The sequence below is a fragment of the Balaenoptera physalus genome (assembly GCF_965194825.1).
Source record: "Balaenoptera physalus genome assembly, chromosome: 10".
In the NCBI taxonomy this organism is placed as follows: Eukaryota; Metazoa; Chordata; class Mammalia; order Artiodactyla; family Balaenopteridae; genus Balaenoptera; species Balaenoptera physalus.
Window position 1 is genome coordinate 103603632 of NC_138889.1, and position 21704 is coordinate 103625335.

Here is a 21704-nt window from a genome sequence, read left to right on the forward strand (position 1 = left end):
GAGCTTTTACTGTGCCTGGCACGGTGCTAAGTACATTTTCACATTTAACATTCATGGCAATCCTAGGATGTAAATATTGTTTTTCCCATTTTACCCTTTTGGAAACTAAGGTTAAGTGATTTGCCCGAGGACTCCTAATTAGTAAATAAAACACAGAGGTTTGAATTCACACCTGGCTGCCCCCAAGACTGTCAGAGCCCTTCCCCAACCTTGCTTTCCTCCTGGGTGACTGTTTCCTTTCTGATTTATATGTGTGAACACACAGCTGCCCAGGGCACTCACGCATCGGTTTCCGTGATGATGATGGCAATGATCATAACCTCCATTTACCAAACCATTCTGGTGTGCCAGGCACTCTGCAGGGCCCAGTATGAACATTATCTCGAATCCTTACCATGTCCCCACAAGATCATTTATTATTACATCAACTGCGCAGATGAAGAAACTGAGACCCAGAAGATAATGTAACATGGTGGCTCAGAGCACAAACCCAGGGACCAAACTTTCTGGGTTTGACTCCAGCTCTCTCCTCCTCTAGCTGTGTGACTATGGGCAAATTACTTGACCTCTCTGGACCTCCATTTCCTCATCTAGAAAATGGGATAATGATAGTTCCCACCTCATAGGGTGTGTGATAAGGACTATATGAGTTAATATATGTATAGTGCTACCTTAGAATAGTAACTGCTTCTGGAGAACCCAAGACCTCGCGTTAGTAAATAGTGTATCACTGATTCCTAAGGATCTAAGACTGACTGTGAGTTGTCATAAGCCAGATGTCTCACCCTGGAGGAGAAAGAGTACCACCAATCTACTGACAGACATTCAGAAGAGCATCACTTCCTGGTACCCACCTCTGTCACACGACAGCAGACTGCAGAATAACACCCAGTATCCAGGAGGCACCAAAATAGAGTGACCATATGTTCTTGGCATCGATCTAGTTTGCACCAGGTGTCCTGGTGTCCCAGCTAGACAGAAGCTCTCCTGTGGATGATAAATTATCAGGTCACTGCAGACCCTGGGAAAGTCACTCTCTGCAGACAGAAAGATCCAGAGACATGACAAGAGGCCACCAGGTGGTGGTGTGACATCGAGCACTGACCTTGAGCTGAACTTGCTGGGCCCCGTGGGGTCAGTCCCACTCAATCCTATGATGTAAGTATTGTTTTTCCCAGAAAGATATTTATTTGCAGAATGGAATAGAATTGGTGAAGGAGGGAGCAGCCAGAAAAGTCACAGGACTGAGACACCAAGCTGCTTTCTTCCTGGGGTCTTCCACTGACACCCACTCCTCCAGATGTGAATACCTCAACCACAGACACTAATCATGGCCTCCGGGAGGTTCTAAAGTTATTCTGCATGTATTATTAGGCTTATCTCACCAGCAAGAATATGCAGCCTGGCAGAAGTCATCCTGCTTGCAGGGAAGGTCGGAAACACTTGGGCACCCAGGGTAGTTTAAAATTTTGGCACCCTTTGAATTAATAATCTTCCAGTATTTGTTTAATGTTCACTTAGTGAGGACGGGAAGAAATCATTTTTCCATTAGTAAGAATCGTACCGCTTCTTTCTCTGTGTTCAGAATAGAGTTGTATTACATGCACCAAACAGAACTCTAGTTATTTGGAACTGTCTTTCTTCTTCTGATTCTTCCCCCGCTCAAACTGGAGAGCATTCCTCACACAGTTACAAACTGCAGAGGTGACTTGCTGGGGCATCATAACAAATCCTTTTCCAAATATAGTGACCAGGTGTTTCCAGATGTTCATGGTTTACTGTTCTGTAGCTGTTATTCTCTCTGTAGTTTTCTTTTGCAACCAAACAGCGTTTTAGGAGACGTTTTAAAGGCTTGCAGATACGTTCTTGGTAAACAGCCCTTTGCTGTGCATTATTTGGTTTCAAAATCTGAGCTGCCTGGTAATGCCCACTCCAGGGACTGTCAGCTGGCTGGTCTCAGGGCCGGACAGGCCTGTAGGCACAGAATCTTGCAAGGTGCATCACAAAAAGACCCTATGGAGGTGGTCTGGTGCTAGGGAGGAGAAGTTTTTCTTCCTACTTAAGGGTATTATCTACTTAAGTACTTGCTTAATTATCTACGTAAGGCTATTAGGGTAAAAGGGACACTAATTTCCTTTCTACCAGCTATGTAAGGATTTACAGATAGAAACCCAAGTTAACGGGAAGCTGATCTCTGATGACCCCCTGTGAAGTTTCAGTGTTCCTCTGAGTCAGCTGAGGAAGCTGCCCACCTGGCCAGTCTCTCAATCCCCCCGGACCTGCCTCCTCCAGGAAGTCCTCCTAGGTATTCCCTCACCCTCAGAAGCCTTAGCAGGTAAAACCCTACAGGTTTACCACTGGGCCTAGCTTGCCTTGCTGGGCTGGCGGTCTCACAGGCTTCAGTCTTACCTCTCCAGCTGGACTCAGCATAACTTGAGGACAGCATCCCCACCTCACACTTATTTGTGGTTCCCCTGACACTCAGCAGACACCAGGCAACAAAGATCATCTGAATCGATTCTTGTTTGATGATTGATCCTAAACCACTTTAGAGAGTGTCCAGGAACAAATTCCTTGAACAAACTGCTTAGCACAGACCTGAAATCCCCCAACTGCTCATCACACATTTAATGATTCTTTTTTTCCTTTATTTCAAGAAAAGGTTGGGACTCTTAGCTATGAATTATTAATTCCTAACTCTTTTAACTATTCCCTATTATTCTCGCCTCTTCTCTATTCTATTCTCTACTATGATTCACAAGAAATTCCCACTACAATGTGAGCTTGCCATTATCCAAAAAATAATTTTCTGTTATGATAATAACTAGAACCTGGTAATGTTAACTAAATTCTCTTGAGAAATCATTATCAAAAAGTGTGCTCACTTGATGTTTCATCTGCATTCACTCATTCATTCAAAACTTACTTATTGAGCAACTGCTAAGTACCAAGTACTAGTCTGGGCTCTAAGAATGTAGTAACATACAAAACAGAAAAAAAAAAAAATCCTGTCCATGGGGAACTGACATTCTAGTCAGTGGGAAATAAACAATAGACAAGTAAACAAGTAAAATGTATTAACATACTGAGACTAAAGAACAAGGAATCTGCTTCTGCCATCAATCTGCCTCTAATAAAGTCATGGGGCTACGACTGGGTGTCGTCCTTGCCAATCACACCTGCCCCAGGAGAAGGTGCAAAAGAGGCCACAAGATTTTCTCGCTTGAGATAGACTCCTGATTATGAGAAAATATCTCCTGGTTCCAGTTACTATTGCTGTGTAAGAAACACCCCAGAACTTAGTGGTGTAAAACAACCATTTCATTATGCTCACAGATTCTGTGGCCCAGAACTTGGACATGGCATAGTGGACAGAGGTTGCCTCTGCTCCATGATTTCTGGGACCTCTCCTAAGAAGACTCAAAGTTGGCAGTGACCTGACAGGTGGAAGCTAGAATCATCTGGAAGTATCTGTGCTCACGCCTGTCAGACAATGTGGGTTGTCAGCTGCGACATCAGTTGGGCTGTCAGCGGGAACACCTTCACTGGACTCTCCGTGTGGTCTCTCCACGTGGGATGATTTGGGCTTCCTCACTGCGTGGCAATTGAGCTCCAAGAGTGAGCAGCCCATAATAGCCAGGCGGAAGCGCATGGCGTTCTTATGATCTAGGCTCAGAAGTCACAGAGCAACAGTTCTGCCGTACTCTTTTGGCCAAGGCGATCACAAAGGTCCTACTACTCAAGGGAAACGGTGTCAGGGTCACACTGGAAGAAGAACACATGGATGGGAGAGACCAATGCAGCCAATATTTCTTTATTTATTTGGCTGCACCGGGTCTTAGTTGTGGCTCGAGGGATCTTTGTTGCCACGTGCAGGATCTTTAGTTGCGGCGTGCAGAATCTTTTAGTTGCGGCGTGTGGGATCTAGTTCCCTGACAAGGGATCAAACCCGGGCCGCCTGCGTTGGGAGCGCGGAGTCTTAACTGCTGGACTACCAGGGAAGTCCCACAGCCAGCTTTTTTTTTTTTTTTTAATTTAAATTCATTTTATTTATTTATTTATTTATTTTTGGCTGTGTTGGGTCTTCGTTTCTATGCGAGGGCTTTCTCTAGTTGCGGCAAGCGAGGGCCACTCTTCATCGCGGTGCGCGGACCTCTCACTGTCGCGGCCTCTCTTGTTGCCGAGCACAGGCTCCGGGTGTGCGGGCTCAGTAGTTGTGGTGCACGGGCTTAGCTGCTCCACGGCATGTGGGATCCTCCCAGACCAGGGCTCGAACCCGTGTCCCCTGCATTGGCAGGCAGATTCTCAACCACTGCGCCACCAGGGAAACCTCCCACAGCCAGCTTTTAAAAATGCAATCTCCTACACCTTCTGTGTCTGATTTCAAAGAACAAAAATGTGTGGTATCTACATCTACCCACAGTCATCTCACAGGCAGAGAACTAAAACAACTCAAGCAGAGGGTGATAATATCTGAGTGTTCTGTAATATGCTATTTTGAAGAGAAAATAAAAGAGCAGCAGAATAACCAAATACGCAAAGTTATAATCAATAACTTTGATTGATAAGCCCTGCTCTGTGTGGAAGGCATACAATTTCTTAACAACATGAAATTTCTGCCTCGGGACTTATTTTTAAAGAATCGAAAATTAGGCCTAGGCTAAAGAAAGGATTTCTTTTTTTATTTAGGTCAAGTGCCTAAAACACAGAGGCAGAGCGGTATAGGTGAAGGTATACCTGCTTTGGAGGCAGAGTCGTGGATTTGAATTCTCTATCTGCTTGTCTCCAACTGCCCGTCCCTGAACACTTTCCTTCACCTCTAAAAAGCAGGGCAGTAGGATTAATTTCCTCATAAGGTTGCCTGAGACTAAATGAGATAATACCTGCAAACGCCCTCCGTGCTTGGTAGCCACTGTGGACAGAATCTCTATCATTTAAACTGCCAGTGGAATTGGTATATTTTTGTGTTTTTGTAATCCACAGCAATAAAATGTCTTCTCATCAAATTTGCTATAATTTTTATGTCCTTAAAATTTACCATAAACACTATGCTTTTAAATCTGTAAGCATATGAAGGGGTCTTTAGGGGGAAATGATCTGTTCGTTTCTGTAACGATCCTTCGGTAGAGCAAGCCTTAGGGTGTGAGGTCCAGAAGGATGAGCCTGGCTGACCCACTGGGCTCCAGGAGCATGAGGTTTTGGACGCAGTGTGAGAGGAACAGAGACGCAAGACTACTGACTAAGGGGAAACCTCAACTTACCAGCTCAGTCTGATACAGGGCTGGTTTTTGTTCACTGCTAGGGTGTGCAGAGGGGGAGAGAGAGCAGAGATTCCCCTGCCAAAGGGCCAGCAGATTCCCATCCTCAAATCAGGGGCCTAGTTGGTCTGTGCTTCAGAAAAGGGGCCTCATAATTTGCACCTTGGTCACCAAGGCAAGGTCTCCAGGGGTTGCCATGGAGACGAGGCTGCCATATTGGATGGAGGAGACCACCCTCGCTGGAGCAGATATGGCACCGAGGAGGGGCCAGAGCTGCAGAGGAACCAGATGTTAGAGGACATGAGAGGAGAGGGGTAAGTGAACAGCGAGGAAAGAGGCGAAGTGAGTCACCGTGAAACTCTGCAGTTATCCTGGTCTCAGGAACTGAGTCCTGTGTGTGGGGGCGTGTGGGGAGGCGTGTCTGTCTGTCTGTCAAGCTCACCTTCCATCCATAAGAATGAAGCCCCCAGCTGTCACCTACGGACACGTGTCCAGGGTCTGTATCTCTGCCATCGAAATCCAGCCCCATGAAACTGAGATGTATCACAGCCATGGGATGGTGGCCAGATTTTGAGTTGAGAAGTCCTGAGTTCAGGCCCTGCCACTTAACATTCACGTGGCTTTCAGCAAGGCACGTAACCTCTCTCCAATGCTATTTCCTCACCTGTGAAATACGGATGATGATTCTTGCTCAGCTTTCTTCAAAGGGTAGTTCTGAGATTCAAGTGTTTAACACAAGTGCCCCGAGACAACGTAAGTGCCATCGAGGCAGGGACCACAACTGCCCTGCCCCCTGCTGTACTCCTAGTGCCTCTCAGAGTAAATATTCCATCAATATTTGGTGAATGAGTAAATGGTGGTAGGATGATGGGGAACTCAGCCCCAGCCCCGTGAAGGTGAAACAGGAAATCTCTCACCCCCTCCAGCAGGACACAGCTCCCCTAAGTGCGGTCCACGTACCAACATCAGCATCACCAGGGAGCTTGTAGAAATGCAGAACCCCAGGCCCACCCCAGACCTACTGAATCATCATGTCTGGAGTTTGGGTCCAGAAGTCTGGCTTTTAACATGTCTTCTATGTGATTCTGATGCCCACCCAAGTTTGAGAAGCATTGCTATTGGACACATTGGGGTGAGGGTGAGAGGCGCCATGAGTTGCCATGCCCCCCTTCTTGGGGTATCTTCCTCCCACCCGGCACAGGTGTTTATTCCCCAGCCCACCCCTGCGCTCCCTTCCTTGGCCTGCCCAGGGCAGGGGACCAGACTGTGGAAGCTGGCAAGGGCCCGGGGGTGTGGGAGGGCAGAGAGAGGTCTTGTCACACCGGCAGTAGCGCATCCACCCCTTCCTGTTTCAGCAAAACCTGCAGATGCTGTGAGGGGATCAGGAGATAAGCTTTGCGGGTTCACGAGAGCTTTGCAAAGGGGTCCCTTCCCAGTCAAGTCAGCGTCTCTGCACCCTGGCAACGCCCAGGGGTCCCAGGTGCCACTCCTGCCCGTCCTTCCCCCTGGCCCCTCTGCTGAGGTCTCTGCCCCTTCCTCTTGAGGATCGGAAACTCCTTGCGAGCTGCTGGGAATGCGCAGAAAAGATGAACCTCCAAGATAAGAACCCATGATAAGAACAGACATGATAACCTCGCTCTTGTTGCAGGTTCTCAGGAAAGCCCCATTCACGGTGCCCAGAGCAGCTGTTCACACGCCCACAGGAGGAGGGGGCAGCAAAGATTGAAGGAGGAGAACCGGGTCTCCAGAGAGGTCAAAGCAAAATGTAGCACGGCCAAATGACACATCCCGCACTTGTCTAGAAAAGCCAACAGCTCACGTCCAGGATCCTGGGATCGGCAGCTGGAACCAGTGTTTCAATTGGCAGCTCACTGTTGAGAAAGAGGGTGGGTGCCTGGCCATACTGAGAGGAACCATGGAGCAGGGAGGTGACAAATCCACTCGGCTCTCTGTGGGACCATCAACCCTGGGTGCCTGAAGGAGCTCTGGACACCACGGTCTGGAAGGCTGTAGAGAACCAGTGTCTTCCCCAGAGACTGACTGCTGTGGGAGAGACAGCTGCAGGAGCAGATATTCAGCCAGGATAAAAGACAATTCTGGGGAAGCTTCAGGAAAACTGTCTTCAAATACTTGAGAACCCTGAGTGGAACAGAGAGCAGCCTGGACCCACGTGACCCAGTGAAGGGCAGGCATGGGCAGCTCAAGTCCAGTGATGCCTCCGCCTCATCGGGGCCCTGCTCTCACTCCAGCCACACTCAGCGATGTCCCAGTCGCCAGATCCACCCTCCCAGACCGAGGAAGTCCTTACACATCCTCAGCCCCCGTCTCCTACTCCTGAGCACAACGCATGTGAGAGTGAGCGCTTGGGTTTAGAGTCAGGAAGCCCCGAGTTCCAGCCCTGACCTTGCACCTTGCACCCTCTCCTTGGGTCACCCTGTGCCAGATCACAGCCTGTCCCAGCCTTGGATTTCCTTGTTGGTAAACCGCCGATGTTCCTCCCTGCCCGTTCACTTATACAGCAAACGCTCATCCAGCACGTGCTGCAATCACCCTCCTGCACCGATGTCCCAGGGGATTAATGAGCACCCAGGGGAGGCCCGGCACTGAGCAAGTGCTCAAGGAGTGCGTCTGGTGACTGCCAGGACCCATTCCCCAGCCATCTCTGATCTTGGTGCTGAGCAGAGGATACAGGGATACAGGTCCCTGACATCTCAAACCTGACATGTCAAACCCTCTCAACCACAGCACCTGTGGCTGGATGGAGGCTCAATGGCTCCGAGAAGAACACCTGATCTGTATCTTCCGTCATCTGTGGGCACGCAGTTTCCTTCAGTCAGCAGATCTCAGGTTACATAAACAAGCCTGGTATTGCTGATTCAGCATACTCCGCCCCGGGGCGTGCGCACACAGAGCCCCGGCAGGCCCCTGAGGCGACCTGGCACCGAGCATCTCCCAGTGCGCAGACCAAGATCAGTGTGAGCAACGGGTGAGGGAGGCCCACGGGAGGGACAGGTGCAAGGCAACTAAGCTTGTCAGCACCGGAAATGTAGTCCTTGCTCATCGATGTAGAGCTGTGTGACTTTAGGCAAACAGCTTAGCTTTTCTGTGCCTTGGTTTTCTTACATGGATAACAGGGAGATTTACTCTTAAGTGCTGTGGCTCTGCAGTCAGAAGCCCACATGTGGATCCCACCTCCACCATTTCTCTGCTGTGTGACCTTTACAAGTGTCCCGGCCTCTCTGTGCCTCAGTTTTCTTTATCTGTGAAATGGGAGTAACAACAACAGCACCTGCCTCACAGGGTGGTTGTGAGGATTAAATGGGTTTGTACATATAGAGCACTTGAAAGAATGCCTGGTCCAATAATTGCTTGTCCCAGTGTTTTTGGCTGGGTTCCTCCACAGCTGACTCTGAGACAAGGATTTAAATGCAAATAGTCTATTCAGAAAATGACCCCAGCAAGGGGACTTCCCTGGTGGTCCAGTGGTTAAGACTCCTCACTCCCATGCAGGGGGCACGGGTTCCATTGCCTGGTCGGGGAACTAGGATCCCACATGCCACACGGCGCCGCCAAAAAAGAAAGGAAGAAAGGAAGGAAGGAAGGAAGGAAGAAAGAAAGAAAGAAAGAAAGGAAAGAAGGAAAGAAGGAAAGAAGGAAAGAAGGAAAGAAGGAAAGAAAGAAAGAAAGAAAGAAAGAAAGAAAGAAAGAAAGAAAGAAAGAAAGAAAGAAAGAAAGAAAGAAAGGAAGAAAATGACCCCAGCAAGCACCTATAAGGGAGTGGGAAGCTGAGACAGGAACAGGGGAGAAGCCAAAAGAAGGTGCATGAATGACCAGGTTGCCTTCGTAGAAACTGAGGCTCAATCCTGCTGGGGCCTCTGGGAGACTATAGAAGACCCACCCCCCTCAGCATCCTTTCCCCCGAGGGCAGGAGGCTGGGATGCCTGCAGTAGAAAGACAAAGAGCATATGAGAACAGGGTTCCAATAGCAACTGTCACACCAACCTTTTCTGAAAAATTCAGGAGTGTCCCCTGGGCCCCTGCACACCATTTATAATGACAATGACAAACTGAGCCTGGGTGGAAGGGATGGTTCTGGGCCAGAGATCGCTTGATGCCTCCACTGACTAGGGGTCTCCTCACCTGATCTGAAGGATGTCTGTAAAGCATCCCCTGCTCTTACACCACCTGGCAGGGAGCTGAGATCGCCCTCGGAAGTATTTTAAGCGGAACCAGGCTACGATCCAATTGGCGTTCGAGAGTGATCCCTCCAGCTGAGGACGGGTGCTCAGGAAGCCAGGAGAGCTGAGGGGACCCAGGGTAGGGCAGGACAGTGAGGTGGCGTGCCCCCTCCACAGCCCTGGTAATGCATGCCAGGTGTGGATCTGAGTGGCAGGCCATTTAGGCGGCCAGGCTGGGGCAGGGGATTTAAGGAACTGAGAATTGGGAGTTGGAAGAGCTGGCCAAGGAGGGGTCTGAGCTGCTTCTGCAGCGGGGAGCTGCACTGCTGGGCTGGGGCACTGAGACAGAGCCTCGCTGCAAGGATTTCCTTGGTCCAGGAGCAAGGGGCCCAAGGCCGCTGAGCCTGCAGATGGGGCCACTGAGAGCAGCCAGGAAGGCAGGGACTGACACAGGATTACAGCACAAGGGTGCAACTAATTCTGACAACCTCTAAGGATAGTGAAGAAGCCGTGCCATCGCCTTACCCTTAGGGAGGTGATTTCAACAGGCTAAACTCATCGGGGTGCATTCTAGATGCTGTGTGGCACCAGCCAAGGGGTGAGAGGTGTTAAGGGATCCTCAATCCATTTTTCCATCCTCCAGGAACCTTGCCTGTGTTTTCCTCCTCCTCACCTCCTCTTGATCAGCAGTCAAGACACCCTGGGGCCCATCTGATACTCTGATACTCTCACTCCTGCTCCAGTGTCCTGTCCGCAGTGACTCAGCAGGTGGGGCTGTGCTCAGCGCTGAAGCTGAGTTAGCAGTAAAGAAGTGAGTTAGCAGCAAAGTTTCCATCCAGCCTTGCCTACAGCCTCCCTGGATCTTTTTCCAATCCTCTTCTCTCCCGAAAATGGGACCCCTTCTACCTTTTTCCGCCTGCACACTCTCTTTCCCCCCGGGAGACTGGGCTCGCAGGTAAGGTGAATACGGATCTCAAGCTGGGACTCATTCTTCGATCACAGGTAAAAGCGCCAAAGCGCTTTGCGCATGCGCCTAGTAAGACCCGCTCTCCCCGGACTCCTCCCCGCGCCTCTTCGCCCATCACCAACATGGCCTCCGAGGCAACAGCCCCTCCTGCCCGGCGCAGACGTGGCGGGGTTATGACGTCATAGGACGGCGCCGGTAGTCCCAGAGACTGCACGTGGGCTCGCGTTTAGAAACTCTGTCCGGGCCATGGATACGCCGCTGAGGCGCAGCCGGCGGCTGGAAGGACTAAAGCCTGAATCCCCCGAGAACCCCACCTCGGTTCTGCGGGCGAGACGGGCCCTTGTGGAGTTCGAGTCGAACCCAGAAGAAAGGAGGGAGCCCGGGTCTCCTCGGAGTGTGCGGCCACCTGGCCTGGAGTCTCCCAGACATGAGCCGGAGACAAGCCCGGGATCACCCAGTCTACGGGAGGGGGCAGGCTTGGAGTCTCCCCGAAAGCAGCCAGAGCCGGACCCAGGGTCGCCCCAGCGTCAGCGAGACCCAGGCCTGGAGTCGCCCCAAAGACAGCCGGAATCGAGTCCTGAATTCTCCCGACTTCAGCCAAAGCCAAATGAGGAGTCACCAAAGTTTTCCCAGGACCGAGAAGAAGCGGATTCGGAGTTGCCTAAGAGTAAGGAGGAGCCGACCCCGGGGTCCCCCCGACATCAGTTGCAGCCGAGCCCAGGGTCACTAGAGCCTTCCCCCGGTCAGCAAGCGCCGGGTCCCGAGCCCTCTCAGCCACTACAGGAGCTGACACCCCAGTCGCCCGGCTCCCCACGGGATCAGCGTGAGCCGAGCAAGCCCCCGCCGGCCGGGCAGCCGGAGAGAGACGGCCTCGGGCCAAAGAAGCGAGAAGATTCTTCAGCCCAGGCCCCAGCGTCCAAGAAACCGAAGAAGGAGGAGGTCCCTAAAATCCCGAAGGGGAAGCCCAAGTCTGGGCGGGTGTGGAAGGACCGCTCAAAGAAGAGGTGAGGTGGGGGCCAGCTGGGCAGGGATGGGGTTCTGTGTGGTGCTGGAGCCTGGGTTCAGCCTGGAGATAGCCCGTAGGTTGGAGAGATCTCACATCACTGGCGGAGTCACACAGAGAGGTAATTATAATGTGATAAAATGCACTGGGATCTCAGGGAGGGGTACCCTTAAAGGACCCCTGGATAGCACCTCATCTGTGTTCATTCAACAGGCATTTATCCTTGTCTCTGCCCTCTCTAGTAAGGGGGCAGACGCAAGTAAACCAGCAGTGAGGTCTTCATCCACCATTATCTGTTACAGTTATTTGCCTTTTTGATAAAAGGCACTACCAAGCGCTGAGTATATAGGACGCTGCTAAGCGCTCTCGTACGGATTGGCCGGGGGAAGGGCCTGTCAAACAGGGAGCAGCATGCTTCTTGGCATTTAATCTGCCCATCAGCTCTATGAAGCAGCAGGCATTAGGATTATCCTCATTCTACATATGAGGACACTGAGGCTCAGGGAGGTTAAATGTGTGGTAGAGGCAGGACCTGAACACAGATCTGATTCCAAAGTCTGCGTGAAAGCCCTTTACCCATGCTCTGTAGAACCGCCTTGCGTTGAATTGCAACCTTCTTTTTTTTTTTAACTTTTATTTTATCTTGGAGCATGGTTGATTAACAATGTTGTGTTAGTTTCAGGTGTACAGCAAAGTGATTGTTATACATATACATGTATCTATTCTTTTTCAAATTCTTTTCCCATTTAGGTTGTTACATACTATTGAGCAGAGTTCCCTGTGCTCTACAGTAGGCCCTTGTTGGTTATCTGTTCTAAATAGAGCAGTGTGTACACGTCCATCCCAAACTCCCTAACTATGCCTTCTAAAGGGTAGGCGTGAGGTCTTGTCTTTCTGTGCTGCGGGCAGTAAGTGCTCAGTTAAATGCTTGTTGAGTGAAGGAACAAAGAGGTGCAAGTGAAGAAGGAAATGTTTAGGCTGCCAGGAAGGAGAGGTGGGGTCCAGTTCATGTTTTAGCTACTGGGAACCACTGGGCAGACAGCAATTCGTGGCTGTGAGGGCCCATAGGGGAAGGCAGTGATTTTACGGAAGAAGCGGACATTTACTAAGGGATGACTGTGCGTCAAGCTTTGTGCTAGGCTTTTTGCAGATGTCATTTTGCTGAACCCCTAAACCCCAAGGCGGTGGGCATTATTCCCCTCCCCCAAGCCCCTCCCCCCTCAAACAGAGAAGAAACTGAAACTTAGGGAGTGATTTCCTACAAGTCACCAATCAGAGACTTTGAAGATGGAGCGACTGTTGGACTTGGAGAAGTGGGTGGTGGCGCTGCCCCTCCACCTCGGTCCCAGCAGGTCCCAGAGAATGGTGGGGCCACTGGTGGCCATGTGGGACCAGATGAAGAGGTCGGTCCCGGTGGGAAGAGGATGGTGAGCAAGTTGAGTGTGGGAGCCTGGAGTCCTGGTGCCCGGGAGGTGTGGGGCGGGGGAGAGGAGCTCACTGAGCGTGAGGAGGCTGCTCCGCCACACAGGCCAGGAGGAGAGAGGGTCAGCAGAGGACACCGAGAAGCAAGAGAAAGGGTGTTTTGTCCCAGCTTCGTGCCCGAGCTGAAATGCTTCCCAGCTTCCTGTCGTTTGCTTGGAGCTGCGCTCCAGACTTCTTCCTCTCCTCTGCCATCTCTGCCATCACCAGGAGTCTCCCACACTGACCTCCCCTCTGTGTGCCCCCTGTAGGTGATGCTCCCTCCCAGCTCAGGGCCTTTGCACACGCTGTTCCTTCTGTTGAAAGGCTCCTCCCCTGGCCATTCCCTGCTCATCTCCCAGGGCTCCCCTTAAACATCACCCCCTGGGAAAAGCCCTCTTTGTCCAACCCAACCAGGGTTAAGTCCCCAAGCTATATGTTGTCATTGTACCTTGTATCTCTCTTTTGTCACACCCCCATTTGCACAAATGCTTGTTTACGTGTGTGATTCTTGTCGGCTGCCGGCTTCCCCTCTAGACCAGAGGCTCCAGGAGAGTGAGGATTTACCTACAAAGGCTCGATTCTCCCCAGAGCCCAGCACATGTTAGGCACTGAGTCGAACAAGTAGATGAATGAGAACAGAAGGTAGTTCATTCATTCAACCAGTTTATATTTCATTGAGCTAGGATCTGGGGGTAAATGTGGCTATAAACAAAACATTCTAGTTGTGAGAAATGGGTAACCAACACGTAATATATACATAGATCAGTAATTAGGACAATACAGGAAAATAACAAAGCAAGAGGTGCAGGGCGTTGTCACAGTGATTAGAGATGGCTTCACTGCCACAGGGATGTGAGCAGAGGCCTGAATGAACATATTGCGAAAGAGTATCCAGGCAAGGGGAACAGAAAGGCCAGAGGCACGCGTGTGCTCTTGTGTTTGAGAAACAGTCCAGAGGCCTCGTCACTGGGCACAAGGGGAGCGGTAGGAGGTGAGTGAGGTCAGAGTGGTCACGGGGCCAGGTCACGTGGGCCCACGTGGGCCCTTGCAGGGACCTGAGTGAGCGTGAGAGCCATGCGGGGTGTTGAGCAAAAGAGTGACGCGATCTGACCTCTGCAAGGACCGGTCTGGCCTGTGGAGAACAGACCGTTAGGAGGGCAGAGGGGAGACCAGGGAGACCAGTAAGGAAGCTGCTGCAGTAGAATTAAAGCACCTTCAGAAGCGGCACCAGGCCTGTGGATAAGGGCCAGAGGGGCTGTTGAATGGATGTTTGGGACCTTTGAGGAAGCAGCTTCAGCAGTTGGTGAGTGAGCCCGAGACAGCGGGGGCAGCACCTGCTGCACAGGTGTCCCAGCAAAAGGGGGCATGCGGGGGGAGGGAGTCGAGGCCGGGAAGCACACACCCACCCACCCACCCTGCCCCACCCCCCTTGCCCAGGCCTAATGCCACCTTCTGCCCAGTCCTCCCTGGGTGCACCGTCTTCCTTCTCTGAAGGGTGGATTCACTGAGCGCCTACTATATGCAGAGCACTGTGCTAAGTGCTTCTCGGGCCGTGAGCCATTAATCCTCCCACCACCCTTTGTGATGGGCATGGTTCTTGTCTCCACGTAAGGGGAGGGGGAGAAGGAGCAGTGGGGGGTGTGCTGGGGTCGGGCAGGCAGAACTGGGGAGGAGGGGTGGGAGGGGGGAGGCAGAACAAGACTGAGGACGGACAGGCCTGGGGTCAGGGTCCAGGCTGTATGTGCAGACTCCTGTGGAGCAAGAAAGGGGCAAGATGAACCGGAAGAGCCGTATTGACCTTCCCCAGGGACGGGAATGGGCTCTGCCCGGTGCCCGCTGCAGCCCACTGCTGTGACCGCTTGGGGCATGATAGAGGGGACGTGGGTAAACAGGAGCTCTTTTGAAAGTCAAGAAATTATTGAGGGAGGCGGAAAGGCCACTACGAGAGGAACTGCTGAGGGGGAAAGAAGGCCCGTGGGACACCCAAACAGGCTTCAAATCGTTCAAGGAGAAAGCTTACAGAAAAGGGGCGGCACGGCTGCCTGAACCTCCAAGCCCTCACCACCAGTCTCAGCAGCCCTCAGCATTTTCCTGGTCTAGTTTCCTCTTGCTCCTTGACGTTTTTCCATCTTCCTGGAATGTTTTACAGCACGTCCTAGATTTCTTATCCCACCCCTAGATCCTGGCGGTGTGCGTTCTTACAGAGGTAATCTCGCTTCTCCTGTGACCGTGTCACCATCACTCTAGGAAATCAAGACTTCCCCGATGTTCCCTAGCACCCACTCCATTTTCACATTTCCCCTGCTGGGAGAGAGGTTCTGAATCACTGCAGGGGACCGTGACCATTTGCGCTGTTCTGAGATGAAATGGGCGCCCCAGTAGGGAGTGAGCCCCCTCTCCAGAGGCGTCCACGCCCAGCCCTCTACGCGCGCGGCCGGAGGAGCGGAGCTTGGTGGTGGAGGCCGTGTGGCCTGGGCTCTGGTCACAGACTGCTGCTCAGGAGCAAGGTGACCTTGGGCCGTTACTTAACCTCGCTGAGTCTTTGTTTGCTCCTCTATAAACTGGAGGGAACAGGAGTTCCCACCTCAGGCACATAACCAGGGCTTAAGAAATGGCAGTGGGCGTGATCAGGGCCCTTTCCTGCTCCATGTTTCTACAGACCCGGAGGGTCGACTGCCGGGCAAGCAGGCAGGTAGGGAAGAAGGCGCAGAGGGAGGGCACTGGGGCATCCCGCGGACCCCAAGAGCACTCAGTCTCCCCCATCCAGGTTCTCCCAGATGGTTCAGGACAAGCCCCTGCGCACATCCTGGCAGCAGAAGATGAAGGACCGGCAGGAGAGAAAGCAGACCAAGGACTTCGCCCGGCACCTGCAGGAGGAGAAGGAGCGGCGCCGGCAGGTGAGGGGCCAGCCAGGCAGGGGTGGGGGGGGCTCGGTCAAGAGCCGTTCTCCAGCCTGGGGGCCCCGGGGAAGGGTGGGAAAGGCTCACAGATGGGAGGCCTCATCCGGGTGTTACTGGCGTCGGCAACACATCAGCGAAGTGGGCGGCCTGCGCGTCCGTCCAGCTCTCCCTCACGCTCATCCCAGGGCCACGGGTGCCCTGTTAGAGGTTCACGCCCAACCTCTCTAGTCTCCAGGAAGCCCCAGCAGGCAGACAGGGAGGTGGTGGTGTCGATCCACCAGGAGCGGACTACTCAGTGGGACATCACTCGCCTCGTGGTCCCCGGGCCACCGGAGGAGTCAGACACCCCGCCCCCAGCCTGCAGTCCCTGCCTGGCCATGAGGGGAGGGGGTGGGTCAGCCACTTGGTCATCTGTCCCCTGCTTTGAGTTGCCCCAGCTCGGCCTATGGCCAAGGCCCTGCAGACTGTGTGGCCGCCGCCTCGTGCTGAGGCCTTATCTAGCTTCCTGTGTGGCCCTGGCTCCCTCTTGGGCAAGAGAGAAACTTCTTGTCACCGTCCCCTTTAGAGGTGCCCCTGCCCAGCCCCCAGCCCAGACCTTCCCCTGCACCTGCGGGAGCTCAAGTGTCACTTCTCCTTTCTCCCCACGGGCCCAAGCCACCCCTTCTACCCTGTGTTGCCAAAGCCGAGGGAGGCCCCTGACCACGCACAGCCTTGGGGCCACCGTCCCTGCCCTGCCCCACCAGGGACAGCAGTCGGCGTAGCCGTTCCCAAGGAAGACTCCGTCTACATTCACCTTCTGAGTGTTCCCGGTGGGCCAGTACTATTCCAAGCCCTGTATGTGTGTTCATTCATTTAGTCCTCAAAACAATCTTAGGTAATCATCTTCACTTTAAAGATGGGCGGTTGAGGCACAGAGCTTAAACCACTTGGCCAAGGTCACACATTTAGGAAGTAGCAGAGTCGGGATTCAAACCGGGACCAGATGGCTCCGGAGCCTCTTCTCTGCAGCCTCCGCCCTTCCCAGCCCTGCGCCAGGGTGAACCTCAGGAAGCCAGCCCTCACCCCAGCCCTTGCATTCTAGGGGCTCATGGGCTTCAGGGGGAGAGGGGGGACTCTGAGAGGACGGGAATGAGGGAAAGGGCCAGCCACCCCTTCTCCCCGGGCAGTTGATGAGGGGCGTGGTAAGGGGAACCACTGTCTGCATGGGCCTGAGTTTCCGGGTGGGGTGCCACCTGTGTCTTACCCCGCCCCGCCCCCTCCAACCCCAGTGTCAACTAAGCCCCCGTCCTCAGGCGCCCCCCTTCTCAGGTGAAGTCAGGAACTTCCCACCACAGCGGGCCGCTGGGTGCTGGTCCCAGGGGCACAGGGACGGTTCCTTGCTGGCTCTCCACCCCCAAGCACCAGGAACGACCCGGAGCCGGGATAAGTGGGCCTTTTGCCCTCCTCCCTGGGAATTCTGTCACCTCTCACTGCCTGGGAGACCAGGGCCGCCTCGGTTGGCTCCCAGACCCGATCCCCTTCCCCTGTGTGTCCAGGAGAAGAAGCAGCGCCGCGCCGAGAACCTGAAACGCCGCCTGGAGAACGAGCGGAAGGCGGAGATCGTGCAAGTGGTGAGCATTGCCCTGCTTGCGGGACGGGACACGGCCAGGCCGAGTGTCGTGTTCCAGACACCCCGGCACCCCTGCTTCACGGCCCCCGCTCGTGCCGCAGTCCCAGGCCCCCGCGGTGGCCTCCCTTTCCCTGGGGAGCAGGGCAGAGACTCCAGCCATGCTAATACCCTCCCTTCAACCTCCCCCAGATCCGAAACCCCACCAAGCTCAAGCGGGCGAAGAAGCAGCAGCTGCGCTCCATTGAGAAGCGCGACACGCTGGCCCAGCTGCAGAAGCAGCCGCCACAGCGGCCGGCAGCCAAGATCTGAGCTCAGGATGGCCGAGGCCTTCTGTGGCCAACCACCGTGTCACACACGGCAGCCCTCAGGCCACTGGCCACACGCCTCTGCTGACCCAGCACTCCAACCCCATGGCTCCAAAACAGTGGCTCCACCCAAGACGGGGCTCTGAGCCTCCCAGAGGGCTCACAGGCAGGTCTTTGTGGCACAGAGACCCAGAGGTAGCCTGGGACCTGGCAGAGACTGGAGGAGGGAGGAGGGTCAGCTCTCCCCTCCCCCGTCCTCTCTGAGTGCCTTCAAACTACGAAGAGTAATTTCTGGTTCCTCAGGGAGCTGCTGACTGGCGGGTGACGCCCCAAAATATGTGTGTTCTGTCTCGGGGTCCTGGGTCTAACCCAGGCCAGGAGGCCGGAAGTCAGGAATCCACCTCCCCCCCACACACACCTCCCCCCACACACACACCTCCCCAAAGGCTGCTTTGGGTCCCTCTGCATCCCACTGACCCTGTCACCAAGCAGACTGCATCCAGCTCCGCCCCACTTTTCAACACTTAAGGTTAAAATGGGGAGGTTGCAGGGGGCAGGGTCTCTCTAGCTCCCCCTTTCCTGTACCAGACTCTGCAGAAGCCCCAGAGATCTGATTAACTCATGCCATCCAGTCTACAGCAGAAATATTTATTGAACGCCTGCTGTGTACAGGCACAATTCTAGGTACCAGGGAATACAGACAAAAGTCCCTGCCCTCAAGGATCTTTCATTCTGATGGAGAAAACATAATAAACAAGTAAAATGTGCTGTGTGTCAGTTGGCGCCAAGTGCTCGGTGAAGCAGGGGAGCAGGTAGGAGGGAGCATGGGCCAGGTCGAGATGGGATGTCCGTTCAGCCAGCTGTCTATCGACTGCTCCGTTTGCCAAGCGCTTGCTGTGGGCCGGGCCCTGCCTGGCACTGCCTGGCACTGAGAGTAAACGCTGGGAGCCCAGCTGCGGGTGGTGGCACAGGGAACACGACCAAGATCCCAGGAGAGTCTCTCCCCTGGCTCTTCTGCTGCCGTTCCATCCACCAAACGTGTACCACACCAACTCTGCACCAGGCCCTGGGATGCTGAGCTAAACAGACATGGTAGAGTGGAGATTCCATGGTAAGTTACCCCTCACACCTACAAATTGGGGGTCAGAGCTGCAGCCCCGTGCGGTTGGGAGGGAGGTGGGGGTGCTGCACAGATCTAGGGATTACCAGCATTGATCAGAGGGCGTCCCAGGGAACTGTAGGCTGGCACATGTGTCAGATGAGCTAGGAAATATCACCGGCTGTGGTCACGGAGGTTGCGGGGCTCATTCAAACACTAAAGACCTTCAATAAGGATGTCCATTGCACTTTGATTAGCCCAGGTTTCCCAAGCTTTTGACCATAGCACCCCTTGCTTTTTCCACTTTGGGCAATGCTGGGTCGGACAGGTAGAGATGGGGGCTCCCAAGCAGCTGCTATCTCAAGGACCTTGGGTATGTGGGGGGTGCCTTTTCACGTACTAAATAGTAATTGAACAGGTAATGCCTAATGGTTGGTATGCAGTCCCTGCACCTTGGGCAGGTTACCTAACCTCCCTGCACCTCAATTTGCACATGGTAAAAAGTGGGGCTAATAGAACCCGCCCCTCGAGATTGTGGGATAAAGCGTGTAGTTCAGTAAAGCACAACTAAATGACCAAAGCGAAAAGGTTAGACTGGAACAGTGCTTCCCGAACTTTTCCTCTCTCGCTTTCTACTCCAAAGCTACATCACTGGTTTAATGTAAAAATCCACCCCACCCATCATCTGCTAAAAACAGCTCCAGGGAGATGCGTCCTGTGTACCTTGGGGCGTCCACTACCCTAGTTTGAGATGTCTTAGGGTTTTAACCTCGCATTACTCCGAGTGTGGTCCCATCGCCTCCTGGGGGCTTGTTAGAAATGCAGATTGTCAGCACACCCGCCCAGCGGCCCGTTCAAGCAGACAGGATCCCTGGGTGACTCCCGCATAAGAAAGTCTGAGAAGCACGGCTTTAGCTCACTTCGTTTCTGAAAAGGATTCACTGAGTCACGTGGGGCGCTTTAACATGCAGATTCCTTAGCCTCCGACTAAACGTCCGGGCCCTGGGGAAGCTGCTGCGCGCGATCGCTCCCTGCCCTTGCCTCCCGGGGGCGTGGGGAGAATGGTCCGAGCGTGGCGATTCCCCGGCCCGTGCCTGCTACGCCGAGGTGGTGCGCAGAGTCCGGTTCAGGGGGCCCCGCTCGTCCTGGGATCGGGCCCGGTCCCTCTGCGGGGGTGCCGCGCGGCCACCCCGCAGCCAGCCGAGCAGGCCTGCGGGCCCGAGCGGGGACAGGCGGCGGCCGCCCAGCGAGAAGGAGGAGGCCGAGGTGGAGGAGGTGCGGCGGCGGCGGCGGCTGCTGCCCCCGCCGCCCAGCTCGCTGTCGTCCACCAGCACGCTCTCCAGCACGCTCCGCAGCGAGCGCCGCAGCTTGCGCAGCACGTCGGGGCAGGTGAACACGTACAGCAGCGGGTTGACCACGCTGTTGACGAAAGCCAGGCTGGTGACGAACGGCAGCCCACGCCACACGAGCGGCCGCAGCGCCGGGTCCGCGTGCGCCCGCGCCTCCAGCACGCTGAACACGTGGTAGGGCCCCCAGCAGAGCGCAAAGGCCGCCACTACGGCCGCCACCAGGCGCACAAAGCGGCCGGGCCGCCGGCGGCCGCGGTGGCGCAAATGCACGCTCACGGCCGCGTGGCTCGAGGCGATGATGGCCAGCGGCACCGCGAAGGCCAGCAGGAACTTGCTGACGGCCAGGGCCGTCTGGCGCGAGTTGCACGTGGCATCGCGGTCAGGCCCGGGGTTCAGGAGCAGCACGTTGTAGTAGCACATGATGCGCCCGTCCACCCGCGGGATGGTGTCCCGGAAGATGAAGTAGGGCACGGTGTTGAGCACGGCCAGGGCCCAGAGCGCCAGACATACCCTGTGGGCCACGGCCACCGTGCGGTGGTTCTGCGCCCACACAGGCCGCAGCACCTGCAGGCAGCGGTCCAGACTGATGGCGCTGAGCAGGAAGCCGCTGGCGAACATGTTGAGGAAGAAGATGGAGGAGTGCAGCTTGCAGAAGGTGGTGCCCAGCTCCCAGGAGTGGCCCACGGCCAGGAAGTAGGTGAAGAAAGGCAGGGAGGCGGTGGCCAGCAGGTCAGACAGTGCCAGGTGCAGCACCCAGGTGGTGACCACGGTCTGGCGCATGCAGCAGCCCACCACGAAGAGGATCAGTCCGTTCTCCACCAGGCCCAGCAGCGAGGCCAGCCCGTGCAGCAGCACTGACGCGTGGTCAATGTAGCGGATGCTGGAGTTGCTGTGGCCTTGGAGGCGGCTCATCTGCTCCAGGAGGGGACACAGGGGCTTCATCGTGACGTTGGCCGACATCGTGGGCTCTGCGGCGGAGAGAAAGAGGCACTGTGGTGGGCAGTGCCAGGCAACGGGCGACCCTGGCCAGGAGATGGGACTCTGACCCATGACAGTTATAGGTGAGGCCCCTGGGGATCAATGAAGTTGAGCAAGGGCAGTAAGGTGGGGGGATAACATCCCAGCCCCACCACCTGCTCACTGTGCAACCTTGGGCAATACACTTAACCTCTCTGAGCCTGTTTGCTCCTCTGTAACACGGATGGCAGTCATAATAGGATCTAGGTCACAGGGTTGTTGGTTGTTGAATTAAATGAGTTAATAATATATATAAGCATTTCAAGCAAGAGTAAGCATGCAGTAAGCACTGCATCAATGGCGTTGTGATTATCATTAAGCAGGCGGCCTAAGATCACTTGGAGAAATAGGAACCAAGGTCAGGCCATGAAGGACTCCTTTTCCCAATCCCCAGAGCACTGGGGCGTGAGCGAGGCCCCCCTGAAGGGCAGGAGGATTCAGCTGGGCTGGAGGATGGGAATGGAAGGCGGAGTCCATGCGTTCAAGGGATGACCCACCCACGCACCCACCCACGGCACCCCCGGACCTTGCCTCTCTGCAGATCGTCCTGTGGCCCTT

The 21704-nt window shown here is 54.4% G+C and overlaps 2 protein-coding genes across 5 annotated transcripts in view; one reads left to right on the forward strand and one right to left on the reverse strand.

Annotated features, from left to right (window-relative positions):
- The first annotated feature begins 9760 nt into the window (after positions 1-9760).
- On the forward strand, positions 9761-18447 carry CCDC86 (coiled-coil domain containing 86). Its single transcript, XM_082476120.1, has 4 exons — positions 9761-11407; positions 15635-15764; positions 17303-17377; positions 17566-18447. Exons 1-4 carry the CDS (start codon positions 10650-10652, stop codon positions 17683-17685), a joined length of 1083 nt encoding a protein of 360 aa, XP_082332246.1. The 5' UTR covers positions 9761-10649; the 3' UTR covers positions 17686-18447.
- The window catches only part of LOC309667533 (pre-mRNA-processing factor 19), a 43339-nt gene continuing 39950 nt past the window's right edge, over positions 18316-21704 (reverse strand). For 2 of the 4 annotated variants that reach the window (XM_082476082.1, XM_082476081.1), the window contains one exon: positions 18316-21097. In XM_082476082.1, the coding sequence (XP_082332208.1) occupies positions 19878-21097 (1220 nt within the window). In that variant the 3' untranslated portion in view covers positions 18316-19877. The remainder of the gene's footprint in view (positions 21098-21704) is intronic. The other 2 variants (XR_014267809.1, XR_014267810.1) reach the window with 2 other exon arrangements.